General features: G+C 57.4%; 1 protein-coding gene across 1 annotated transcript in view; it reads left to right on the top strand.

Annotated features, from left to right (window-relative positions):
- The window catches only part of Myo7a (myosin VIIA), a 71,145-nt gene that overhangs the window by 4,561 nt on the left and 43,166 nt on the right, over positions 1–23,418 (top strand). Inside the window, exons 2-10 of the mRNA XM_013512088.1 lie at positions 6,692–6,805; positions 10,788–10,940; positions 18,335–18,519; positions 19,525–19,646; positions 19,724–19,866; positions 20,069–20,182; positions 21,199–21,352; positions 22,296–22,372; positions 22,964–23,083. Coding sequence (XP_013367542.1) covers positions 6,692–6,805; positions 10,788–10,940; positions 18,335–18,519; positions 19,525–19,646; positions 19,724–19,866; positions 20,069–20,182; positions 21,199–21,352; positions 22,296–22,372; positions 22,964–23,083 — 1,182 coding nt within the window. The remainder of the gene's footprint in view (positions 1–6,691; positions 6,806–10,787; positions 10,941–18,334; positions 18,520–19,524; positions 19,647–19,723; positions 19,867–20,068; positions 20,183–21,198; positions 21,353–22,295; positions 22,373–22,963; positions 23,084–23,418) is intronic.

Here is a 23,418-nt window from a genome sequence, read left to right as displayed (position 1 = left end):
TATCCAGTCATCCACGGATGGACACTGTCCGTTTCTATGTTTTAGCTCTTGTGAATGGTGCTGCCAGAACATAGGTGTTTGATTATCTCTTTGCGACCTTGCTTTCAGTTCTTTTGAGTATATGCCAGAAGTGGGATTGATGGCTCATATAGTAATACAGTAATTCTGTATTAAGCTTTCTGAGAAACCTCAAAAAGTGACTATATTATCTCACAATGACTATATTATTCCCATCAGCAAGACACAGAAGTTCCAATTCCTCCACATCCTCACCAACACTGTCTGTTTTTTGACATTGGTCATCCCAGGGTAATTTTTATGTATATTTACCTTATGATTAGTGATGTTGAGCATCTTCTCACGTACTTCTTATCTATTTGTATATCTTCTGTGAAGAAATAACTAGTCAATTCCTTTGTCTGTATTTGATTGGGTTGTTCTGTTGTCTTCAGTGCACTTTAATTTGTAGAAATTTTACAGGACAAATCAAATGGCGACAAGCTCTCTCAGCATTTATTTATCTGGGAATGCCTTAATTTCAGCCGTGTGTGTGTGTGTGTGTGTGTGTATGTGTGTGTGTGTGTGCACACATATGTGCATGCGTGCGTTATTGGGAATTGAACCCAGGGGCGTTCTACAACTGAGTACATCCCCAGATTATTTTTTTGTTTTGAGACAGGGTCTTGCTAAGTTGTCTAGCCTGGCCTCAAACTTGTAATTCTCCTGACTCAGCCTCCTGGCTAGCTGGGATGACATGCATTGCCAGCACATCTGACACATTTTTGTTTGTTTGTTTGTTTGTTTGTTTTGGTACAGGGAATCAAACTCATGACCTCAGACTTGCCAGGCAAGCGCTTATGTCGCTGAGCTACATCCCCAGACCCTGACACACTTTTATTTTTGAAAGATAGCTATGCCAAACATAGAATTCTTGATTGATAGGCTTTTAATTTTTTTCTTTCAACATTTTAAGTATATCATTCTACTGCCTTCTGACCTCTACAGTTTCTGCTGAGAAATCAGCTGATAGTCATAATAAGATTCCAGTGTACATAATGAGTCACCTCTGTCTTGCTGCTTTTCATCTTCTCTTTGTCTTTGTCACTTGGGGATCTGGGTACAGGAGGTCTGGGTGCAGGAAGGGCCAGGACCTCAGCATCTTGGAGGGCCTCCCCTAGGGAACCGTCCCCAGCCACCATACCCTTCTGCCTCCACTCTTCCCTGTCATTCTCTGTGCTGTACTCTTCCCTTTTGCTGGAATGCCTTTTCCCTCATGAATGCCTAAAAGATCATGACCCCAAGCTCTTACCCCTACCGGGACTCCCTCAGTGAATGGCTGCTGTACTCACAGCATCTGTTCTGACAGGCACCAATCAAAGTGTATTACACATCCTAACCTGCTCAACCTCACAGTTACTGCATGGATGCTATGATGGCATCACCCGACAGCCAAGGAAACAAAGGCACCCCAAGGTGGGGCAGCTTGGGAGTGGCTGAACCGGGACTGGAGCTCTGCTGTCCATTCTGCTCCAGCATCTGAGCTCTTAGCAGTGCCACTATCCTGTCTCTCCGGGCCAGTCTGTCCCTTATCTGGTGGTACCGTCCTTATCTGTGTCTCTGGGTCTGTCCACCCCACTAGGCAGGGAGCTCCAGGACATGTCTCCTTGACGATGTCCTCTGTGCTTCGGTCTGAGCCCATGCTCAGTGAAGGCTGGTTGTAAGGGCAGGTGGAAAATGACCTCAAACCCACTACCATGCTCTCCTGCCTCTGAGCAGCCGGTCCCTGCAGTGAGCAGGCAGGCCCTGAGGGCTGCGCTTGGTCTGGGCTTTCGGGGAGGAGGGAGGTCCCCTGAAAGCAAAGTCCCAAAGGAGTGCAAGAAGCGGGTGGGGATCGCTGCCATCAGTCAGTTTTGCGCCGGCTGGCGGAGCCCTGGGTCCCAAGGCTGGGCTGCCTGCATCTGTGCGTCCGGGCAGCAGGCAGGTCTCCTTTCCTTCCTTTCTCCACTCTGCTCCCTGCTGTTGTTTCCAGGATTCCACACAATGCAGTGAGCTAAAAAGGGAGCCAGGAGGCCTTGAGGGAGAAGAGAGCCAAAGGAGGAAAGCAGGGAGGAGGACAGATATTGGAAGGGTGGGTGGGAGGTCACAAGGCCCTCTGCATGGCGCGGGGCCTCTGGCTCACAGCGCTGGAGTTAGGTGCCCAGTCCAGCGTGGATGCCAGGACACAGGAGACGGCTTGGCCCACTGCAGGGTGAGCTCTGAGCTGCGCCATTGGCGCAGTATCTGGGGGTGTCCAGGGGACCCCCTCAGGCCTCTGCGGCTCCTCTTGCCGCATATCACCCACAGCTGACCCTGGGGCTGGGTGAGGAGGGCTGGAGACAGCCTCCTCACTGCTCTCCCCGCAAAGCTGCCTCAGAGGAAGATATTATGTCTGCAGTCTTCAGAGTCGGCCGGCCCGGCACAGACATCCACTTCCTTTAGCCCCCAAACGCAGTTTATTGTCTTCTGTTCCCTGACATGCCTGTGCTTCTTTCCATTAAATATGCTGATTTTCTTCAAAACTGCTTTCTGGGTGGGGTTTCAGGTGCCGCTTGTCCCAGGGCCCCAAGGCTGAGCTCCACGGCCACGCGCTGTGGCCCCAGGGAAGCCCCCGCCGCAGGAAGCCCCCCGGAATCCTCAGCCCGCTCGCCCCCTCCCCACCCGCCCGCGGGCGTCACCTAAGTCGCCGTTGCCATGGGCCCGTGGCAGATGGCCGGGTTTAGGGTTCCCGGGCGCGGGCGGGCGGCGCGCGCGGGATTAGGTGAATTAGGGAGCCCGAGCTGCTAGCCGTCCTGCGCGCCATGGAGGCCGCGGGGCGCCCCGCTGACCCCGGCGAGGCGCGCGCCCCGCAGCCCGGCAAGTGGGCGCTCGTGCGCAGCCTGAACCAGGCGTTCAAGGCCTTCGCCGTCCTGCCGGTGAGAGGGGGCGGGAGGGCGCCGGCGGCGGGCCTCAGTCTCCCCGCCGGTCAGGAGTGGGGCCGGGGCCCCGAGCCCCGGTTATGCAAAGGTCGGCGTCCTGGGCTGCTGTACCGCCGGGGCCCCTGACCGCGGCGGGACCGTCCCCAGCCCAACAGGCAGGGAGGCTTTGCGTGTGGAAAACGAGGGAGACCCGGTGGTGCGCTGGGTACGTAGGAGGGGAGACTTCCAGCCTTTCCTGGGGTGAGAGCAGGGCGAGCCCCCGGGCGCAGCGGGGCCCCAGCCAAACTTTGCGAGCCAGCTGACCGCCACCCTGGGTCCCCGGCTCGCCTAAGGTGAGCAGTCGGACTGCTTTGTTCTTAGGCGCCTCTGCAAGACGCTTGCCTGCTTTTCCTACCTGTGAAATGGGGCTGATGAAGCCGTTCTCCCTGGGCATCAGGAAGACAAGCAAGGGTGGGGAGAGGGGTGCGGGAGGGACTCACTGTCATTCCACGGCGGCTGCGCAGATGCAGCCCTGGTCCCGGAGGAGGGAAGAGGCAGAAAGGGCTCAGGCCCTGTGGGGAACCGATGTTGATCTGAGGCTGGGAGGAGGCTTGGGAGGAGGTCTGCCTTTGCCAGTCCCTACTCTTCACCTGCGCTAACTCCTTCTGCTTTAAGGCTGGTGAAAAGTGAGGCCCAGAGAGGCTGAATGACTTACCCAAAGTCACACAGCAGGAGTGGCAGAGTTGGAACCAGAGCCCCAGTTACTTGACTACGTGCTCACTGTGGCTGTGTGCTGGCGCGTCTGTGTGTGTGTCTTCAGAGACTGTCTTGCCTCAGACTCTCCCTGAAACCCCTTAGTTGTTATTTGAAAATCTTTCCTCAAACCCTGACCTGGACTAGAAATAGTCATCGCTGCGCTGCTGGTGACAGATCGATAGATGGATTTGAAAATGAAAATCATTGATGCCATTTCTGGAGGTTAAAAGAATTCTAGTCACTTCTACTTGCTGTGCGGTTCTGAGCACCTCCCTGGCCTCCCTGAGCCTCTATTTCCTGCTCACATGAGGTCTTCATTTTTGTTTTGCTTTAGTGGTACTGGGGATTGAATTCAGGGCCTTTGCATTGAGTTACATCCCAGCCCTTTAAAACATTGTTTTGTTTGTTTTGAGGCAGTGTCTCTGCTAAGTTGCTAACTGCCCAGGCTGGGCTCAGTCTTGTGACCTTCCTACCTCAGGCTCCCAGAGTGTTAGGATCACAGGCCTGCACCACCATGCCTAGCCATGAGGTGTTTCATTTTGGCTATTCTATGTTTTCTCAGTGAGAAACAAATATTTTCTGTGTGTCAGGGCTTGTCCTGGGTCAGGGGATACAAGACTCCTCCTCATGCCGGGGACCTTCTCAGTGTTTCCTGTTTTGCTCAGAACCAGGCCCAGGAAATGTTGGGAAAGAGCACTGGGCTGGGAGTCTGTCAGTGCTGGACTTTGATCTTGGCTTTCCCACAAAGCCGTTGTGTGGCCCTGGACACGTTCTGTGAACTCTTTGAGGAGTTAAAGTGGAGACAGAATCCCCTGCACGAGGGTCATGGTGCAGGTCAAAGGCATTTCATTACAGGGGACATCTAGTTCCCTATGGAGCAGGTTGTGGGGTGCGGTAAGTTCCCATGGAGCAGGGTCTGCTCACCTGGCTCCTGAGCTGGCACTCTGGGTGCACACCCCCTCCGCTCATCTTCTCACACACAGTCACGCCGGGCACTTTTACACACACACTCACATCACTCTCACCGCCCCTCCTCCTCTCACTGAGACTGACCCGCTTGGCTGTGGGGAGTCAGAGCTCTAGTGTGGGGCCCCGCTGTGAGTTGGGAATGGGGCTGTGGAACCAGGGGGAATACCCCATTCTCCACACAGCAGCCGGATGTGAAGATGGACGATTGGATGGATAGGTGGGTCGATGCATGGATGGACTGGAAAATGCAAACCCATCATCCCATTTCTTTTAAGTATGACAAGACTTAAAAGAAAGCCTGGCTCCTGCCTGTGGCTCACAGGGCTGTGTGACCTGGTGCCTGCCCTTGTCCGGGCTCATCTGTCTGGTGCCTGGGCCTGCCCCACCCCGGCAGCCATCTTGGCCCTCCGTTCCTGCTGCGCCCCAGGGTGGGGCGGGCACCAGCCAGCCACGCAGCTCCGCGGAGGGCCGGGGCACCCGGTGGCAGGAGGGTCCGGCGGCAGACACTGCCGAGGATGGAAGGCCAGCACGTGGGGAGCAGCTCGGGGAGCTGCAGCGCGCCGTGGAGACTCATTGCGCATGCGTTCCCTCCTCCCCCGCAGCTCCTCCAGCTTCTCTTATCCTGAGAGCAAACTCAGGTTTGGGCCTGTTTCCGACGTACCCAGGCCCCGTTTCTATGAACTGAGGTTCTCACAGGAACAGCAGGCTGAAATAGCCACGATCTGGCGTTTGAATCCCTTGGAGTGGGATGAGGAAACAGGATCAGAGGCTTGAGAGCGGGGTGAAGGACGTCTCACCTGGGCCTCTTCTGACTCAGTGCCTGGAGCCATTTCCACTGGGCCACGCCCACAAGGTGGTTGTGAATGAGTTTTATCAGCTGTTACATTTCTGTTACTTGATATGAGGTGATATTTTTATCAGATTTCTAAATTGGGAACCATCCACAAAATCATGTTAAGATTAGAATAAAATCCAGTCTTCTGTCCCAAGGGCAAAGGATCTTTGTGTCTCCTGCATCCTGATTACTGTCCTGAATTCGGGTTCTCTGACCTCCCACACTCTTAGGACATCCTGCCTCCACTGCGTCCTTGCTGTTTCTTCCTGCCTCAGGGCCTTTGCACATGCCCCCCCCCTCCAGGTTACTAAGCCTTGCCCTTTCTTCCTTCAGCTTCGTACTCTTTGGGTCTCAGCTCAGAGAGGCTCCTGAGTCTGAGACTAGCTACCTCTGTCATCCTCCACCCTTGGCGTCCTTACTGCCTTCACAGCGCTCACCAGTACTCAAAGGGACCATGTTAATAATATACCTGCTCCAGTGGTTATTTTCTGTTTCCTTCAACTAGGATGTAGACGCCACAGTCTCTGGTCCGTCTCTAGCATTTAGACCAATTAGCATCTTGTATTCAGTGGGTGCTGAATACGTGTTTAGCATATCAGCACTGGATGTAGTTGTTCTAAGCCCATTCCTCTGACTGAGTTTTAGACCTGGTCTGTGGGGTGTGTACTGAGAACCAGGCTCCAGGCCACATGATACAGGGGACGTAAAAGTGGCACCTTCCCCCACAAGGTCAGGGCTGTCTTCACAAGGTGGTGTACAGCATGGCCCAGCACAGAGCCGTGTACGGACACAACTCATCTCTAGGATGCTGAGAATCTGCCCTGGGGTCCTGGAGTCACCTCCTGAAGACAGAGAGGAAGTGGTTGGAGTGGTTTGGTGTTTATGTCCAAACCCCAGTGACTCTGCCCGGTGTAGGTCCTAGGGAGCCGGGCTTTGGGCAGGCCCGGGTTGAGAGCTGCCCTGCTGTGTGGTTGGCTTTTCTCTCTGAGCCTCTTGTTACCTCTCTGTGAAACGGGGAGCTTAATGGCTGCTCCACAAGAGGGCTTGGTAACATCAAGGAAGCGCCAGCCCAGGGCCCGGCACAGCTCCCTGCTTCTCCTTCCCCCGGTCGGAGCGGAGCCTCCAGCTGTACGGGGGTTGGGCAGAGGGCTGCGGGGATGGGTGCCGCCCCTGCTTATGCCTGGGCCCTCACCCACAGGGCGACTACGTGTGGATGGACCTGCGGTCCGGGCAGGAGTTCGACGTGCCCATCGGGGCTGTGGTGAAGCTCTGCGACTCTGGGCAGATCCAGGTGGTGGACGACGAAGGCAATGTGAGTAGCCGACCCCTCTGCCAGCCCTCACGTCTGGGGAGGGCAGGGCTGCCAGGGCCCCAGGGCAGGGGCCAGGACGTGACCTGCAGTGGGAGGATGGAGCCACTCAGGGCCTGTGCTCCCCCTTCTGCCTCTCAGACACCTACTCTGCCGTGCAGTTTTCCTGTGCCTCCAGCAGGAAGGATCCCTCCCTTCTCTGCCCAGGCGGCCTATTCCACTTCCCCAAGCACCTGATCCACTCAGCGCAGTATTTGAAGAAAACATGTCAGGCCGGGGAGCGTTCGAGGGCAGACAGACAGGATTCAAATCCCGTCGTGCTGACTTACTAGCTGTGCAACCTTAGCCAAGTTTCCTTCCCTTCCAAACCTCAGTTTCTCTTTGCTAAGATGCAGATAATCCCTTCTCTTGGGGCTGTTGGCCCCTGAGACCACACATACAGAGCACCTCGGTGAAGTTACTGCCAGCCCGAGGGCTCATGGGTCTGTGAATTCCTGCAGTCTTGCTCTCTCCGGTTGTGGCATCAGATGGATTCATTGTGCAACAGGACCCTGCCCGGGGAGTCAGGCTCACAGGTTAGCCCTGGCCTCTTGGGGGGCAGAAGGAAGGGGACATAGGCAGTGTAGACCTGACAGGTGGTGATAATGGGGCCTTATGCAGGGAAGGCGAGGTCTGAAGCCAGGGCCCCGCCCTGGGGAAGATGAGTGCTCTGTACAAGGGGAGCTGGGGCCTCTGAGCATGTGTACAGCATGCGTGTGCATGTGTGTGACACTGGGGCGGAGCTATGCCTCAGTCCCTGTGTCAGCGCCTAGTCTGAGGCAGGAGAGGAAAAATAGGGTGCAGGGACTTGGAACAGAGGCTCTGCTTGGGAGGAGGAGAGCTCCGGGGCCTCTGGGCCGGGTGGTGGATGTGGAGTGAGCTGGGGTCCCCTCAGGGTTTGCAAAGTCCCTTGACCCAAATTCTGTCCTTGGAACTTCACTGCATTTGGAAGGCAGGATAGGCTAAAACGCTTCTCCCACGGACAGACGGGGACACTGAGAAGTCGTTACGCAGCTAGGAACCCAAGACTTCTGGTTTCTACGCATGAGTATCTCAGTAACAACTGTGAGACTCAGGTTCTGTTAAGCACACCTTTGTCCCCAGGGCTTTGGAACCAGGGGCCTACAGCATCCTTGTTGAGGCTGCAGCTCCAGGACCGCCTAAGAAGCCACTGTGAGGCTTCAGTCACAGAGGAGGGGACACAGGTGCGGCTGGCAGCGCAGTCAGACCTGTGCACCTGCCGGGAGTCCCAGGGTGGGGACCAGGGACTTTGGCTGCAGGCTTAGGTTTCACCTGGGTTGTGTTGCATGTCAGCTGGTGTCCCGTAACTCTGTGTCACCGGATCCTCTCCCACCTGCATCCCCCAGGCCCCGAGAGTGCGGGCTGCAGAAGGGGCCTGAAGAGCTGGCAGGGGACACATTAGGAAGGCTGGGGTTTGCCTCCGAGGCATTGGCCCTTGGGTTGCTGGCCCCTTTTTCGTCGCTGTCCCTCCGCCCAGTCTGGACCAGTGTTCTCCGGGGACTCCCAGCAACTTGAAGGGGACACTGGGCGAGACACATCTGATTCCCCAGAGCTCAGCAGGGCGTCTACCAGGGAAGGCTGCCTGGCAAGCCTGTGCGCAAGGTTATGGCTCCAGCCCTCGCTGGAACCTCGGAGGCCATTCTCCAGGCAGAAGGGCCCTCCTTCTTCCCCTCCCTCCGCGCAGCACCTCGCCTCTCCGCTGCAGCCCCAGCCGGCTCTTTCTCAAACGTGTCCTCAGCTCTGGGATGATCCATGTTTATTGTTTCTCTATTTGTATTTCTGTCTCTGTCTTAATCAATTTCTCTCTCTCTGGCTGTCGCTTGCTCTTCTGTCTCCTTCTCCTCCTGTCCTCTTCCCTGTTTCTCCCTCTCCCCCCAGTGTCTCTGGCATTCCTTCTGGGCCTGGCCTGAGTCCTGCCCTGGTTACACTTTGCCCTGAGCTGAGCCGCAGTGCCGTGGACCTTGGCCCCAGGCTGCTGCTCTCGGCTAGGAGGGGGCCGTGGCCGGCTCTGCTTCTTGGCTGGCTGTTATTTCACCTTGTGAGTCTGACTTGTCACCATTAAACGGGGTCTGTAATTCCGTCACTGAACATTATGAGGGATGAATTGGAGCATACGTTGTCTTCATAGAACCAAACATGTTAGAGGACTCATCCCCACACTGGTTGAGCGTTTCCTGGCTCCAGTGCAGCACAGACTGGGCAGGAGAAGGCTGTCCAGAGAGGCTGGCTGTTGCTGTGTCCACGGTCCTCCCAGCAGCCCCTGAAGAAGGCATCATCGTCAGCCCACTTTACAGTGGAGCCGTACAGGCTCAAGAAGGTCAAGTGGCCTGCACAGGGCTCCTGGCACGTGACAGCTGTGCTGCCTCCTAGCCTGGGTGCTGAGCCATCCTGGGAGGAGCCAAGCCCCGGAGGGTGGGGCTGCAGGAGCCCTTCCCCTCCTCCCATACCTGGGCCTAGGACGAGGTGGGAGTGAGGACAGGTAGAGGGAATTTTCCAAATGGATCAGCTTTTATCAAGAAATAGGGTACCTGGGAGCAAGGAATATTCCACGTGGGACTGGAAAGTCCAGCAGGGTTGTTGACCTCACCACCTGGCCCCTCAGGACTTGAGGAGGGCTGGGTGAAGGCCTGACCTGGACTGAATCTCCTGGCCACAGAACGTCGTGGAGCTGGGGTGGGGGCCCTGGCTGACTTACCTGATCCGTTCCCTCTGTGTGCCCTGGCCTGGACACCACCGTACTCCAAGAGGCCAGGGATGACCCGGGGGGAGATGGGCTCTGGATTGGGCTGTAGCTATCAATGTTTGGTGCTGCATGGGCAGGACTGGGTGCCAGTTGGATGGGGCAGGGGGACTAATGCCCAGATTTCTGTTGGAGTCCAGCTGGGGGGCTGTTGTGCTGGAAAAGCTGGAGAAGGCAGAGTGTGGGGGGACGTGAAGCATGCAGAGCCTCCACTCGGAAGGGCTGAGGGCTTGGGCTGGGTGGTGGCAGAGGCCCCCCCCTCCCCGACCCCCCCCCACCACCACTCAGCTGTCTGTTTCTATCTGGTTCCAGGCTCCTGGGTCCTGGCATTTGGGACTAGGAGGGCTGTGGAACGCCAGTCCCGCTGTAGCCTCGCCCTAGAGCACAGGTCAAACTCTCTTCAGAAGAGTCTGGAATTGAGATAGTGCTGGAGACCCTCAGGGGAGGGCGGCTCCCAGGGCTGGAGGAACCGAGGGTTTTTCCGAGCTGGAGGATGTGCCCGCCTGCCACCTGGTGGCCGCAAGGAATATTGCAGGGGAGAGTAGGGGGAGCGAAAGGTCACCTGCCTCGGGTCCTCCTCAGCTTGCAGACAGTTCTTCCCTTGCTCCATATGTCATCAGAAAGCCCTGTGAAGTATGTCCCTGGAGGTTGATGTCCCCTTGTGGCGTGGGCTTCCCTCTGACATGCCATGCCACGGTACACGAAGTTGCTGTTCTTGCTGTTTCCCAGGGCTGGCATTCTGTCCCCGCCTCTTCTTATGGGGTTTCTTTCTCCTCATTTGGGGCTCAGATCAAATGCCACTTTCTTAGAGAGGTAGTCCCGAGCACCCTATCTAAACAGCTCCCTCTGTGGTTCTCCATCGTACATGCCTGTGTGTTTGCTCTTGGCCTTCTCTGAAATTACTTTCTATGTTATGTGTTTACTGGACACTGGATTTGAAGTCACGTCTGACTCCAGTTATTGCACTTTATACTCTACCTTGAAAAGCGACTGGGGGAGTGGAGTGTGAGCACCTTAATGACCACTGTCAGGTGGGCCGAGTCCCTGCCCTGTCCACCTGCCGTCCCGGAAGTTCACCTGCTGGAAGTGACGGCGTTTGGCCTCAGTGAGCTGCTCCCGGCCCCTTTCCACGTGCATCACAGCCTGGGCCCGGAGCAAGCTGACGGTAGGGCTGTGCCCCCGCAGGAACACTGGATCTCCCCGCAGAACGCCACGCACATCAAGCCCATGCACCCTACCTCCATCCAAGGCGTGCAGGACATGATCCGCCTGGGGGACCTCAATGAGGCAGGCATCCTGCGCAACCTGCTCATCCGCTACCGGGACCACCTCATCTACGTGAGTATCGGCCAGGAGCCCGGCCTCCTGCGGCCACAGCTCTGCCGCTGAATCCTGCCCAGAACTCGGTGCCCACAGCCACTAGGCCTGAAGCTCATCCTGGGCGGGGCCGACGCGGCATGTGACTAGGGAAGGGGCTGTTAGCAGTAGACGTTCCTGTGCCTGCGTAGACCTGGAAACCGCTGGGAGGTCAGGCCTCAGGGAGTGGCAAGCTTAGCACCTCGGCCAGGAGCAGGGTGGTGGTGGGGGAAGGGGACATTTGCAGACATGGGGCGTTTGCTGTGGGGTTGGGGCTGCCGCTGGGCCCTCAAGCCAGAAGAGTCCAGATAAGGAGCGTCCATCCCCAGGAAGGGGATGGAGCAGGACCTCAAAACCTTGAATTCTGGCCAGTCACCTCTTTCTTCTCCACATCAAAACCTCAGAGACAAACAAAGCTCATCTAAAGCAGCAAGGACAGCAGTGGTCCAAGAGGGTGGGTCAGAGGATGGCAGAACATAGGCCCTGGAGGCCAGTGTAGAGGTTCTCATGCCTTTCGGCCACAAGAACCCAGAATGAAAATGGGGAAAGGGGAATTAGAAGGGGTGGGTAGAGAAGAGAAAGGGGAAAGAATTATCAAGGACCCCAAAGAGCTACTCTCTAAGTGGACTATATCTGTTGAATTTACTGTATTTAAATTAAAACAGAAATTTAAGGGGCTGGGGATTTAGCTCAGTGGCACAGCGCCTGGCTGGCAAGTGCAGGTCATGAGTTCGATTCCTGGTACTGGAAAAAAAAAAACAAAAAACAAATAAAAAACAGAAATTTAAGTACTATTTATTAATTCATTTAAAAATAACCATAATAGGATCCAAGCATGGTGGCACAAGCCTATGTTCCCAGCACTCTGGGAGGCTGAGGCAGGAGGATCACAAGTTCAAATCTAGCCTGAGCAACTTAGTAACATAGTGAGGCCCTGTCTCAAAATTAAAAAATGAAAAGGGCTGGAGATATAGCTCAGTGTGAAAGTCTGGGTTCAATCTTCAGTAATGAAAAAAGAAGGCATAATGAATTCTTTACAGCATAGCATATTTTAATGGGGGAGAAACTATATTTGTCAACATAAAAAATTAGCAAACGCAGTGGTATTGCTTACAAGTTTCTATTTAATTCTGGCTCGGTTTTATGTCTGCTTCCATGCAGTTTGATGTGCTGTTTGGCTGGACCATATGGAGACAATCTGTTCTCACAGATTGTGTGTGTGTGTGAGAGAGGGAGAGAAAGACACTGGGGATTGAACTCAAAGCCTCACACATGCTAGGCAAACACTACTATTTAGCTATACCCACAGTCCTTTTTAGAATTTTGTTTTAAAACAGGGTCTCACTAAGTTTTCTAGGTTGCTTAGGCTGGCCTTGAGCTTGCAGCCCCGCTGCCTCTGTCTCTCAGGTAGCTGGGGTGGCAGGTGTGCACCGCCACTCCTGGAAGGCCTCACAGACTTGCAGATGGAAAAAGAAGACCTTCCATGCTTCCTGATGGGGCAGGTGGGAGCCTCAGGGGTCTCCTTGCATACTCTGAAAACCACTGTCGTGCAGTAGCCCTATTTCACAGACAGGGAAATGGAGGCTTTCCAGGTTTAGCCGGCCTAGGCCCAGAGCTGTTTGTGCTCTGAGGTCACCACGTGCTTCTGACCCAGCTCCACCCACAGCAGTTTGGGGTGAAGGAGACCAAGTGCGTGACAGGAAGCGTGCAAGAAGGAGTCCCATGAGCGGGGTGGAGCTGCTTTTCCCAACCTCCGGCGCAGACAGAGGGTGCGAATGGCCTGCTCGGGTGGGCAGGAAGGAGGTACAGGTGATGAGTGACTGAGAGGTCAGGGCAGGCTCTGAGGGTGGGCAGGGTGCAGAGTCTCCCCTGCTGTGGGAGTGACAGCAGACTCCTGGGGGTGGATGAGGTCAGCTGGCAGAGACACCTCCAGCAAGGGGCACTGCGTGAATGGAAGCTGGAGGCCGGGCAGTGGTTCAGCTTGTCAGACCCAGGAGCCGGGGCTGGCGGAGGCTGAGGGACACCTGGAAGTTGCTCTTGAGGAATCACAGCAAGGCACCCCAGGGACCTGGGCTCCAGTCCTGCTAGCAGTGCTGGAATTAGGACCCCTCCCTCAGCTGCCTCAGAGGCCACTGGCCACCATCCTGAGGTCTCTGCGGCTTCTGGCTCCCCAGAGGAGACTGTGCCCTGGCAGCAACACCCACCATGTGGGCCCAGCAAGCGCCTTTGTGGGGAGCTCTTCGGTACTGGCAGCGCCCCCTCCCTGCGCCCCTTGCTCAGCCCTCATCTGCGCTCAGAGGCGGCGCAGCTGGCACCTCCCGACATGCTCAGTGTCACTGGGGCGGAGCGAGGACTGAAGCCCAGGGCCGGGGCTCCTCACACATCCCGGAGGTCCTCCTTGTGTCTGCATGGCACTCTTGGCACTTCGATCCTTTCTCTTCTCCCTGGAGGGCAGGGGCCCCAGATGGCCCCAGGACTCTAGTGGTGAGCGGAGAGCCCGCCTGTCCACCTGCCTGCCTGGGGGGCCGCTGCCAAAGCTGACGGACGTGCCGTCATTGTCCCTGTGTGGAGGCCCGACTCCAGCGCCCACTCTCCTGTCCGAAGGGGAAGAGGGCCCTCTAACCTTTCTGACTTCTTCCAGGGGGAAGAGGGGTAGCAGCCCTCGTGGGGGTGGAGAGGTCCCAGGTAAGGTGAGGTGAGCAGGCTGCCTTCTGTCAGGGGCTCTGGCCAGAATCCAGCTGTGGTACCTGAAAGGCCCAGCTCAGCTCCTTCCTGGGCCCGAAACTTGGTGGCTGTGGGCCTGGGGATGTGTGGGGATTCAGAGAGGCTTCCTCACCCTGCTGTGTCCATGGGTCTGTGACTTGGGGGACGAGGACCAGAGAGGGCTTTAAAGAACCATCTAGGTCATTGTCCCACCTAGAAACTGTACCTGTCCCTAGCCATGGCAACCCCCGTCACTTCATGGATTGAGTTACGCTGAGCACAGCCCCATGCACCCAGGATTTGCTCAGGTTACCGTGACCGGCTCACGGCCTGGAGCTGACTGGACGCCCTGTCTTTGTCTGCCCAGGGCTTCCTGCTTCCAGCAGATCCATCCCCAGGACGCACCTGCAGGGAGAGCACCCCGCAGTTGCTGATCAGCCCTGGGCACCCCAGGGTGGGGGAGGGTCTTCAGAGGACACCTAGCAGCCCCTCCCTGGGTAGCCCCAGGGGCCAATGGTCATGCCTGGGACCTGGGGGGAACAGGTGGCAGAGCAGTGGGGACTCCGGGCTCCCTGATGTGGGCAGAGGCTGGAGCCTGTCTGGGAGGCGGGAAACCATGGTCAGGTCTTGGCTGGAGGAGCTGGGGCCCGTCTGATCTCAGCCTTCCGGTGGACACAGCGGGAGCCTGCATGGGGAGAGCACCCCTGCACCTGTGGGCAGCTGCATGCGTCCCAGGGTGGCTCTTGGTCTCTACGGCCTGCCAAGTGCTGACGGAGGAGTCCCCAGGGCAACAGGCTGGGGCACCTTGGAGGAGAGGAGCTGCAGGTGGATCTGGTTCCTGCCACCGCTCTCTCACCTCCTAGAGGTCACTGAGCTCTGCCTGGGGACTTGGGGCCCCTGTGGACCACAGGACTCTGTCCTCGTCTTGTGAATAGCTCTTATCTCCTCCCTGGGCATGGTTTACTATGAAAATCGAGCAAGAGGCCTCTGCCGCGCTGGGGACATGGATTCTGTGATGTCCTGGACCCTCAGAGGGAGGCCTGGGGGGCAGTGCCAAGACCTCACAGGACCGATGGGCATTGCCAGCAGAGGCCAGCCCCTCCCTCTGCCCCGCTGCCACCTCAGCTCCACAGGCCCCCTGGTGCGTCCCTGGGTGCCTCCTTCATCCCACTCCCTGGTACCTGCTGGGTGACCTTGGCTGGGCCCTCCACTCTGGGAGGTTATTTGTCCGTATGAGGGGGAGAACATGCGGCCAACAGCCTTCTAGCAAAGAGGCGAGGGAAGAGGGAGCCGCAGAGTCCCGGGCCCCCAAGTCTCACTGCAGTTGGTTTGTACTTGCTCTTCTGCTAGGGAGGGCCTTGTCCTTTCCTGAGAAAAGAGGCTCAGTTAGCTCTTGCTATATTTTCAGTGTGAGGGATTAGACCCTGGTCTAGTGCACGCTAGGTAAACTCCCTACCCCTGAGCTACATCCCGGCTCTTTTTATTTTATTTTGAGCCAGAGTCTCACTAAGTTGCCCAAGCTGGAAAAGCCTTGGTTTTGGTGATTTTGTCTATTTGTTTTTTGTGTTGAGACAAGGCTTTGCCAACCTAGCCCAGGCTGACCTGGAACTCTCACCTCTCCTGCCTCAGCCTCCTGAATGCTGGGGTTACAGGCAGCTGCACCTCCATGCCGGGCCTTCGTACATATTTTTAGATGACTCTGTGTGCTACAGAGTGAGAAGTTTCCCTTCTGACCAGGACAGGACCACTGCCATTGACCTCTTACTGATCTTCCAAGAGAGCAGCTACGCATGTAGTTTTTCTCTTTCTTCTCCAAAGATGGAGTGCCTCTTGTCACACTGTTTGGTACCTTTTCTGCCAGCCATGTCCCAGGCCATATTTCCTGCAGTGTGGCTGGGGCTGCCTCGGGCTGTTGAAAGGTTTCCACAACCCCCCTTCCCTGCTAGTTCCTAGGGACAGCAGTCAAAATGCTGTCAACTCAGCCCGTTAATATAATCACTCTTTCAGTCATTCAACCAACACTGCAGAGCGTGTCTTACGCACTGTGCATACAGCCAGGCTCTAGGGGGAGCAAAGGCTTTGACCCAGAACCATAGATGAGCCCAGGAAGCCAAGGAGAGGACCATACAGAGTATGGTGGGCCCCAGAGGGGGCTCGTGCTTTCTGGAGGAGGGGTCATCTCAGCTTGGCCGTAAGGATGAGGAGGAATTAGCTGGCTGAAGGGGTTGGGGAAGCACAGAGACTGCAGGAGCGGGTGTGTGTGGGTTTTGTGCTACAGAGGGGGCCTCAGGGCTGTAATGAAGGCAGCAGGTGGCAGGCTTGGGGGCAAGGAAATGTCCTGAGGCTGTGGGGAGCTGCTCCAGGGTTCCCAGCAGAGGGCCGCCCAGTCAGATCTTCTTAAAGTGCCCGACTCTGAGTGGAGGACAGTGTGGGGCAAGGGCGGAGGCGGGGCCCACGAGGGAGGTCTGGCTGGGGAGCCCGCTGTGGTCTGCTGAGGGGTGGTGGTGGCAGGGGTGGGGCACAGGGCGAGCAGGTGGGAGGAGGGGAGGGAGGTGCTGCGGGGCCGCCCAGTCTGCCCTGGCCAAGGGCGGAGGCGGGGCCCTTGCTGTGCGGGCAGGCTCGGAAGCAGCACTCTGGGGTGGACAGCTTGGTGGACACAGGCAGGGACCTCCAGGAGGCGGGGGAGTGGACAGTCTCAAGGCCCGAGGGCCCTGCAGGCAGTGGGCAGGCTGGCGTGGGCCACGGGAGCCATGAGTGGAGGACGAGGGCCAGCCCCAGGAAGTCTTCCCGTGGCCTCTCAGGGTCCCCCTGCCCTGAGCCTATCTGGCCCCCTCCTCTGTCTGCCTCCAGCCTCCGTGACAGCTGCTCATCCTCCGTGACCTTTCCCCAGCAGACCTCCCAAATGTCATGCCCTTTCATGCCTCCCTGCCCTTACCCACTGCTCAGCCTATGGGCTCTCACCCTCCCACGGCCGCTTGGAGGAATCCAGGGGCTCCCCCAGCCCAGCTGCTCCGAGATCTCCATAAACAGCTGCCGCACGGCGGCGTGGAGTCAGCCTCCTGTCCTGGAGAGCTGAGCATCACACTCCTGAGCAAGATTAGGAGAGAAAGGGGCACCAGACACCGGGCAAAGGTTACAGCTTTGCCCTTTGGTCTTTACCACGACCCTGGGAGGTGGATGTTAACCAGCCCCTTTTACAGAGGAGCAAACTGAGGCTTGCCAAAGGGACAGTGCTGGCAGCTGACTCCCAGTCTGGTGCTGGTTCTCCTGCACCCCTAGCAGTCTTCCTGGTTCCCGCAGCTGACAGGCCCGACCCAGTTGTTCAGCCCAGCAGCGCTGTTTGTGGCGCACAATGTCACTGCCCCCATGTCCACTGACCAGCTCCCTTTTCACCTGCTCTCTCTGGCCCTGTACAACCGCAGACCAACTGTGGCGGGCGGGTGAGTGTGGTGCGGGGAGCCCCCTCAAAAGCTCTCTGGCTTGTTGGCTTGGCCCGCCACCCCCATCCCCTGCCCTGCCCTGCCCTGCCCTCTTCTCCTCCTGGCTGGGCTCCTGGCACAGTGAGGCTCAGCTGGGTCTGGCTGTGGGCACCGGGAAGAGGCTTAGTAGGGAAGGAAGCGCATGACTGGGGCCTGGGTCTCTCCACTCAGCCCAGGGCCGCTTTGCATGGCCCCCAGCCTGTGTGGGCATTTCCCCTGGCATGCGGTGCTGCGGCCATGCTTTCCCTGCATGGCCGTGCCAGGCGGAGGCTGCTGGGTATGGTGTGGCTCCGCTGTCGTGCTCGGAGCCCTGGGTGGATGGGTGGGGCGGGTGGGGCTGTCACTTCCCCTGTCTGGACACGTCTTTCTTCAGCTTCACTGGCCTCCACTGTCATTACATCTATCACCAATTACAGGCTGACCTTTTCAAGCTTGGGATGCGGGCAGAGCATGGAGGAGCGACTCCTGAGTGCCTCTCCTGTCGTGATGGCGGGGCACCAGGGTGTGCCGTCCTTGTATGGCAGGGCTCTGGGCTCACGACAGCAAGTCTTGCCAACGGGTGGACTCTGTGTCCTTGGAGAGGAGCCCTGTACAGAAAGCACTGTGGGGCCTTTAAGTCACCCAGACAGCTGGAGGTGCTCTGTCCCTCAGAGCCAGAGGCCCCCTCCACCCTGGGGCCGTGCTGCAGGACCTGGCTCCTCAGCCACATACCCCAGCCCCTGCAACTCTTTATGGCTCGGTTTCAGTGTCCTGCTTCCTCCCCAACCCGATATCTCCTCTGGACATGGTCCAGTTTATGAATTTCATTCTAAAATATGGGATGCAGGGCTTGGGAGCAAAGATGGGAGGTAATATTGGAGATGTACTCGCTGTGTTCTGTAAATTAAAAATACGCATTTCCTTTCCTCTCCATAAAATTATAGTATGCCCATTTTACAGATGGAGGTAAGGAAACTGAGGCTCTGAGATTCTCCTTTCCACCCTCCCCTCCTTTCTTCATTCACTGTCACTGAGCAGCTATTCAGAGTCAGATTCTAAACTAAGCTCGTCTGAAAGCCCCGCCCCAGCTCCTAAGAAGCCTGGAGTCCACCCCAGGTCACAAGACTGCAAAGCCAACGCTCTTCCTGCAGAGAAGAGCAGGGCGGAGCCTCCCACGTGGGAGAGGATGACTTCACCCTCCTTTGCTGCCCGCAGACGTACACAGGCTCCATCCTGGTGGCCGTGAACCCGTACCAGCTGCTCTCCATCTACTCACCAGAGCATATCCGCCAGTACACCAACAAGAAGATTGGGGAGATGCCGCCCCACATCTTTGCCATCGCCGACAACTGCTACTTCAACATGAAACGCAACAGCAGAGACCAGTGCTGTATCATTAGGTGGGCGGCCCGCGCCAGCATGGAGCTCCAAGCTTAACCTCTTGAGCTGAAGCTCTGGGCTCCTGCTGTGCTGCTAGGAATTACTCCACTGCTGGAAACGCCAGGAAGCTCCTCAGGACCACATATGCACTTTGTGCTGTGGCACAGTGTAGAACCACCTCCCCTCCCGGAGGCCTTAGATCCTGTTAGTGCTACCAGAGCTCGTGTTACCTTTGAAGGCCAATCTTGTTCACTTATGGCTCCTGTGAAGTCATGGCCGTGCTCAAATGAAGTCTTAACTTTCTGTTTTCTCTTGGCCAGAGGGTAAAAAACCAAAGCACTAATTTGAGCATCTAATATGCACCATTTTTCCGTGGCAGGAATGGAGGGAGGGGTGTCTTAGTTAATTTTCTCATTGCTGAGACAAAATCCCTGACGCCCAAAATTAAAGGCGGAAAGGTTTACTTTGGCCCACAGTCTGCAGAGGCTTCAGGCCGTAGTTGATTGGCTCTAAGGCAGCGGAGCACATGGCGGAGGGCCACTGCAGAAGAAAAACAGTTCATGGCAGGCAGGAGACAGCAAAGCAGCAAAGCAGCAGCAGAAATAGTAAAGCAGTGAGCCTTGTTCTGTCCAGGTTACATGCCCTTGAGGCGGTAGCTCTCAAACCCAGGATGCACCTTCCCACTATCCACACTCAGAACTGTGCCAAATCAATCAGTGGACTAACTTAAAAATCACATACTCTTAATCCCAGCATCACACACCCATGATCCAGCCACCTCCAGAAACCCCCACCTATGGCCACATGATGCTTTGGTGGGACATCCAGACACAGCCGTAACAAGGGGTGTCTAAAGGAAGTGATAGAGTCAGCCCTGAGCTCTTTAGCTCTCCCGCAGCCCTGCAGGGTCCAGGTGCCAGCCAGTACTGCAGATAGGAGCAGGGAGGGGTGGGAGCGCTGGGAGTGGCAGCCTCAGGCTATGGCAGCCTGGGCCGAGGCCGGTCTTGGCTCTCCTGTCTCCACAGTGGGGAGTCCGGAGCAGGGAAGACAGAGAGCACGAAGCTGATCCTGCAGTTCCTGGCTGCCATCAGTGGGCAGCACTCATGGATCGAGCAGCAGGTCCTGGAGGCTACCCCCATCCTGGAAGGTAGTGCTGGGGCTCTGAGGGCAGGGCCGGGAGGCCGGGATGGGCTGGCCTCGCCATGTCCCCTCCCCACCCCACAGCCTTTGGCAATGCCAAGACCATCCGCAACGACAACTCAAGCCGCTTCGGGAAGTACATCGACATCCACTTCAACAAGCGGGGTGCCATCGAGGGAGCCAAGATTGAGCAGTACCTGCTGGAGAAGTCACGCGTCTGTCGCCAAGTAGGTCCAAGACCCAGGGTGCGGAATCAGACTTGGTTCCTTCCCTGGACAGACCCGGCCTGGGGTGTGGGTTGGGTGGGTGCCCCGATCTGCATTGCCCTGTATGCCCGCCCTCTCTCTGCTGCCCCTGCTCGCCTGACTGCCTGATGGCCCCTGTGGACTCACCCTTGTCCTCTCCCCCAACTCCCGTGCGCACACTCAGGCTCCGGATGAGCGCAATTACCACGTTTTCTACTGCATGCTGGAGGGCATGAGCGAGGAGCAGAAGAAGAAGCTGGGCCTGGGCCAGGCCACCGACTACAACTACTTGGCCATGGTGAGACTCGGGGAAGAGGAGGGGCCGATGCAGGCCACCCACGCGACCCCGCCCTGCTGCGGCCTGCTGGGTGGGAAGCGCCCTGGGGGTCCTCTTTCCCTGGCCTGCCCCAGCGCCCCCAGGCTTGTTGGTGTCACACTGCTGATCCTGAACGTGGGCACAGGCATCTAAACCAATTCTTAGAATGGGCGCACTTCTAAACGTAGACGTCTGACACAGGGCCACACAGACGTGCCCACCCACGTGTCCGTGTGCACACATATAAGCCATGTGTTTGTCTTTGAGGCCACAAAGACTGGGCTCTCTGCCTGGCCGCCCAGGATCCTAGGAAGCAGGCTCCTGAGGTCTCAGCCCTGAGGGCTGGCTCAGGGCAGGCTGCTGCAGCTGTCTGGACACCAAGGAGAAGTGGCCCCAGGGCCATCTGTGCCACCAGTCCTGGGTAAGGGGCTCTGGGGCCGCGTACACTGCAGACTGACTCAGGGAGCACCGCGTCTGTATCCCTGGGGAGAGCTCAGCAGGGGACGCAAGTGTGGGCTAAGACACCCGAGGAGGTGTGCTGTGGATGTGATGGACCTTCCTGGACACTCCCGCAGTGGGCTGTCACAGCTGGACACGCGTGCACAGCATGGAGCTCACTCACCTGCCAGCTTCACCTGTGTGCACACCAGGCTGCACCTGTGAGGGCTAAGCCCCCGAGGGTGGGCGTCTCCAGCGCTTGCAGAAGGCAGTGTGGGGCCTTGGGGCTGTGATTGCCAGGTGGGTGGTGGGCAGGCCTGGGATCAGTGCTCATCTCAGTCTCGGGGAGAAGGGGCATCCAGGACTCCCAGACGGGCTGAGTTCTCAAGGAACCCAAGCAGAAGCTCTCTGGACTTTCTGGAAGAGGCTGCTCACGCCAAGGGCCAGGGCCAGGAGCCCCACACCGGCCTGGCAGAAAGGGCCCTTCAGCTCAGCCTCTGCCTCTCTGGGGTGCCCATGGCCTCGCTGACACCCACTTCTCACTGCCTTACCCGTCGCAGGGCAATTGCACGACCTGCGAGGGCCGGGTGGACAGCCAGGAGTATGCCAACATCCGCTCCGCCATGAAGGTGCTCATGTTCACCGACACGGAGAACTGGGAGATCTCGAAGCTCCTGGCCGCCATCCTGCACCTGGGCAACCTGCAGTATGAGGGTGAGGCTGCGCGGTGTGCTGCCTGCACCAAGGGCAGTGACACACCTGTGCCCCTGGGGAACTGGCGGTGCGCCTTCTGCCTAGCGCGTACCCTCAGCAGGGAGAATCCCCTGCAGGTAGACTCGAAGATGTCTCAGCCTCGGGTGGTGCTGCTGTGTAGAAATTCCACCCTAGAGGTCGACTGGTGAGGGGCCCTGGGAGTTGAGTATGGCCCCTAAGGCCCCTTCCCCATTGGTTTCTTCTTTAGAAAGGTCAGACACCTTAGAGAAAGGATAAATCTTTGAAATAATTCATACTAAAGTGTGAGTGACCAAACAGCATCTTCTGAAAGGGGGAAGGCCAGGGAAGGGACACACTCACTTCTCTGACACTCCCTGGCATCATGACACACAAGGATGGGAGGTGGTCCTGGGCTTAGTACCACTCCTTTCTTTGCCTGTTTCCCAGTATCAGTCTTGGGCAAAGTGGGAGCTCTGGGAACTTCACTCAGTGATCTCAGCAGTAAGGCAGCCAGGCTAGGGAGCCTTGAAGGACTAAGAAGAAGGTGCATCAAGCAGTGGGAAAAGCTTCTGCAAAGGTCCTGAGGCCTGAGAGAGCAGAGCACGTTTGGGAAGGGCAAGTTCCCAAAGCTTGTCTCAGAGGAGCCAAGGCTGCCACCCAGAGCTCCGAGGGTCTGGGGTGGAGGCTGCAGGAGCTGTGCACTGGTGCGGGTTGGGGTCGCTTGGAGGCCAGGAATGGTGCTGGCATACACACGGGTCCTTCCCCACGTGGTGCCCATGTGAACATTAACCCGCTATATACTGACCCAGAGATGCATTTAACCGTGGTACCAAGGCCCTCTATGATAGGACAGGGTCATAAGAGTGGCTGTGAAAACCTAGTCCTTTTAGGCCTGCCCCTGTGCCCCCTTCTCCACCCTGACGCAGCCCCTTGCTACTGGCAGCCCGCACATTTGAAAACTTGGATGCCTGCGAGGTCCTCTTCTCTCCGTCACTGGCCACCGCTGCATCCCTGCTCGAGGTCAGTGCCTGCTTTCTCTTCCCACCCCTGCTCTGTCCCGGTGAGGATGGTATTGACTTCCAGCCCAGTGGGGTAGTGAGAACCATGTCTCTGGCGGCCTCTGGCTGTGAGAGTCACTTTCAACATCAAGGACCAGCTGTGTGCAGGAGGCCTGGGCTGGGCCCTGTGACACCCTGGGCTGTGTCCCTGGCTGAGTTATTCCTGCCCTCTGGGCCCTAGTCCACACATCTGGGTAAAGAACAATGGGGTCTGTGGGTCGAGCACCTGGAATCTGTTACCCAGTCACTTAACAAACACTAGGCTCTTGCTGGGTTGGAAAACGGGTGAATAAGGTCAGTCGGGTTGGCCTGGAAGAGCAGGTAACAGCTGGAGGCGGTGAGGAGGGCGGTCCGGGAGAGGAGTCCTTCCAGGCATTTGGATGGCTTCTGATGGTTGGGAGGTTGGCTGATGCCATGGGGAAGGGGATTCTGAGTGTGGGGGAGTCTGGTAGTCTGAGCCAGGCCAGGTTGGAAAGGGAGGGAGCTCAGGTGTGGGCAAAGGGAGGGACAGGCCCACAGGTGCCAGGGTGAGCACTGCATGTGTCTGCACCAGGTGAACCCCCCGGACCTGATGAGCTGCCTGACCAGCCGCACCCTCATCACCCGTGGGGAGACCGTGTCCACCCCGCTCAGCAGGGAGCAGGCGCTGGATGTGCGAGATGCCTTCGTCAAGGTGGGCTGCTGTGGAGTGGCGGCCTGCTCTCTGCCCCCTCCGGAGGCTGGGTTGCTGATGCACAGCTGAGAAGGATCCTTCGAGTTGGGCCTGCCCTCAGGCCCCTGCCCCTTGGTCTGGTCTGATCCACTTCTCTGCAGGAGACACGGAGAGGGCTGCATCGGGTGGCAGGGCCTCTAATCCTCCCCATTCTGCAGTCACACATTTGCCACTCCCTGAGTGCCCAGCCTATGCCAGGCCTGTGCTGGGCTCTGGGACCTTTGAGTTGTTCAGAGTAGACGGACAGACTGAGGCGGGAGCCCAAAGGTGGCTCCTTCCCAGCCTGCAGAGCTGGA

The sequence above is a fragment of the Chinchilla lanigera genome, unplaced genomic scaffold (genome assembly GCF_000276665.1).
Source record: "Chinchilla lanigera isolate Chin_1 unplaced genomic scaffold, ChiLan1.0 scaffold00013, whole genome shotgun sequence".
In the NCBI taxonomy this organism is placed as follows: Eukaryota; Metazoa; Chordata; class Mammalia; order Rodentia; family Chinchillidae; genus Chinchilla; species Chinchilla lanigera.
The sequence above is the reverse complement of the archived record's forward strand: the minus strand, read 5'-3'. Positions and strand labels throughout refer to the sequence as shown.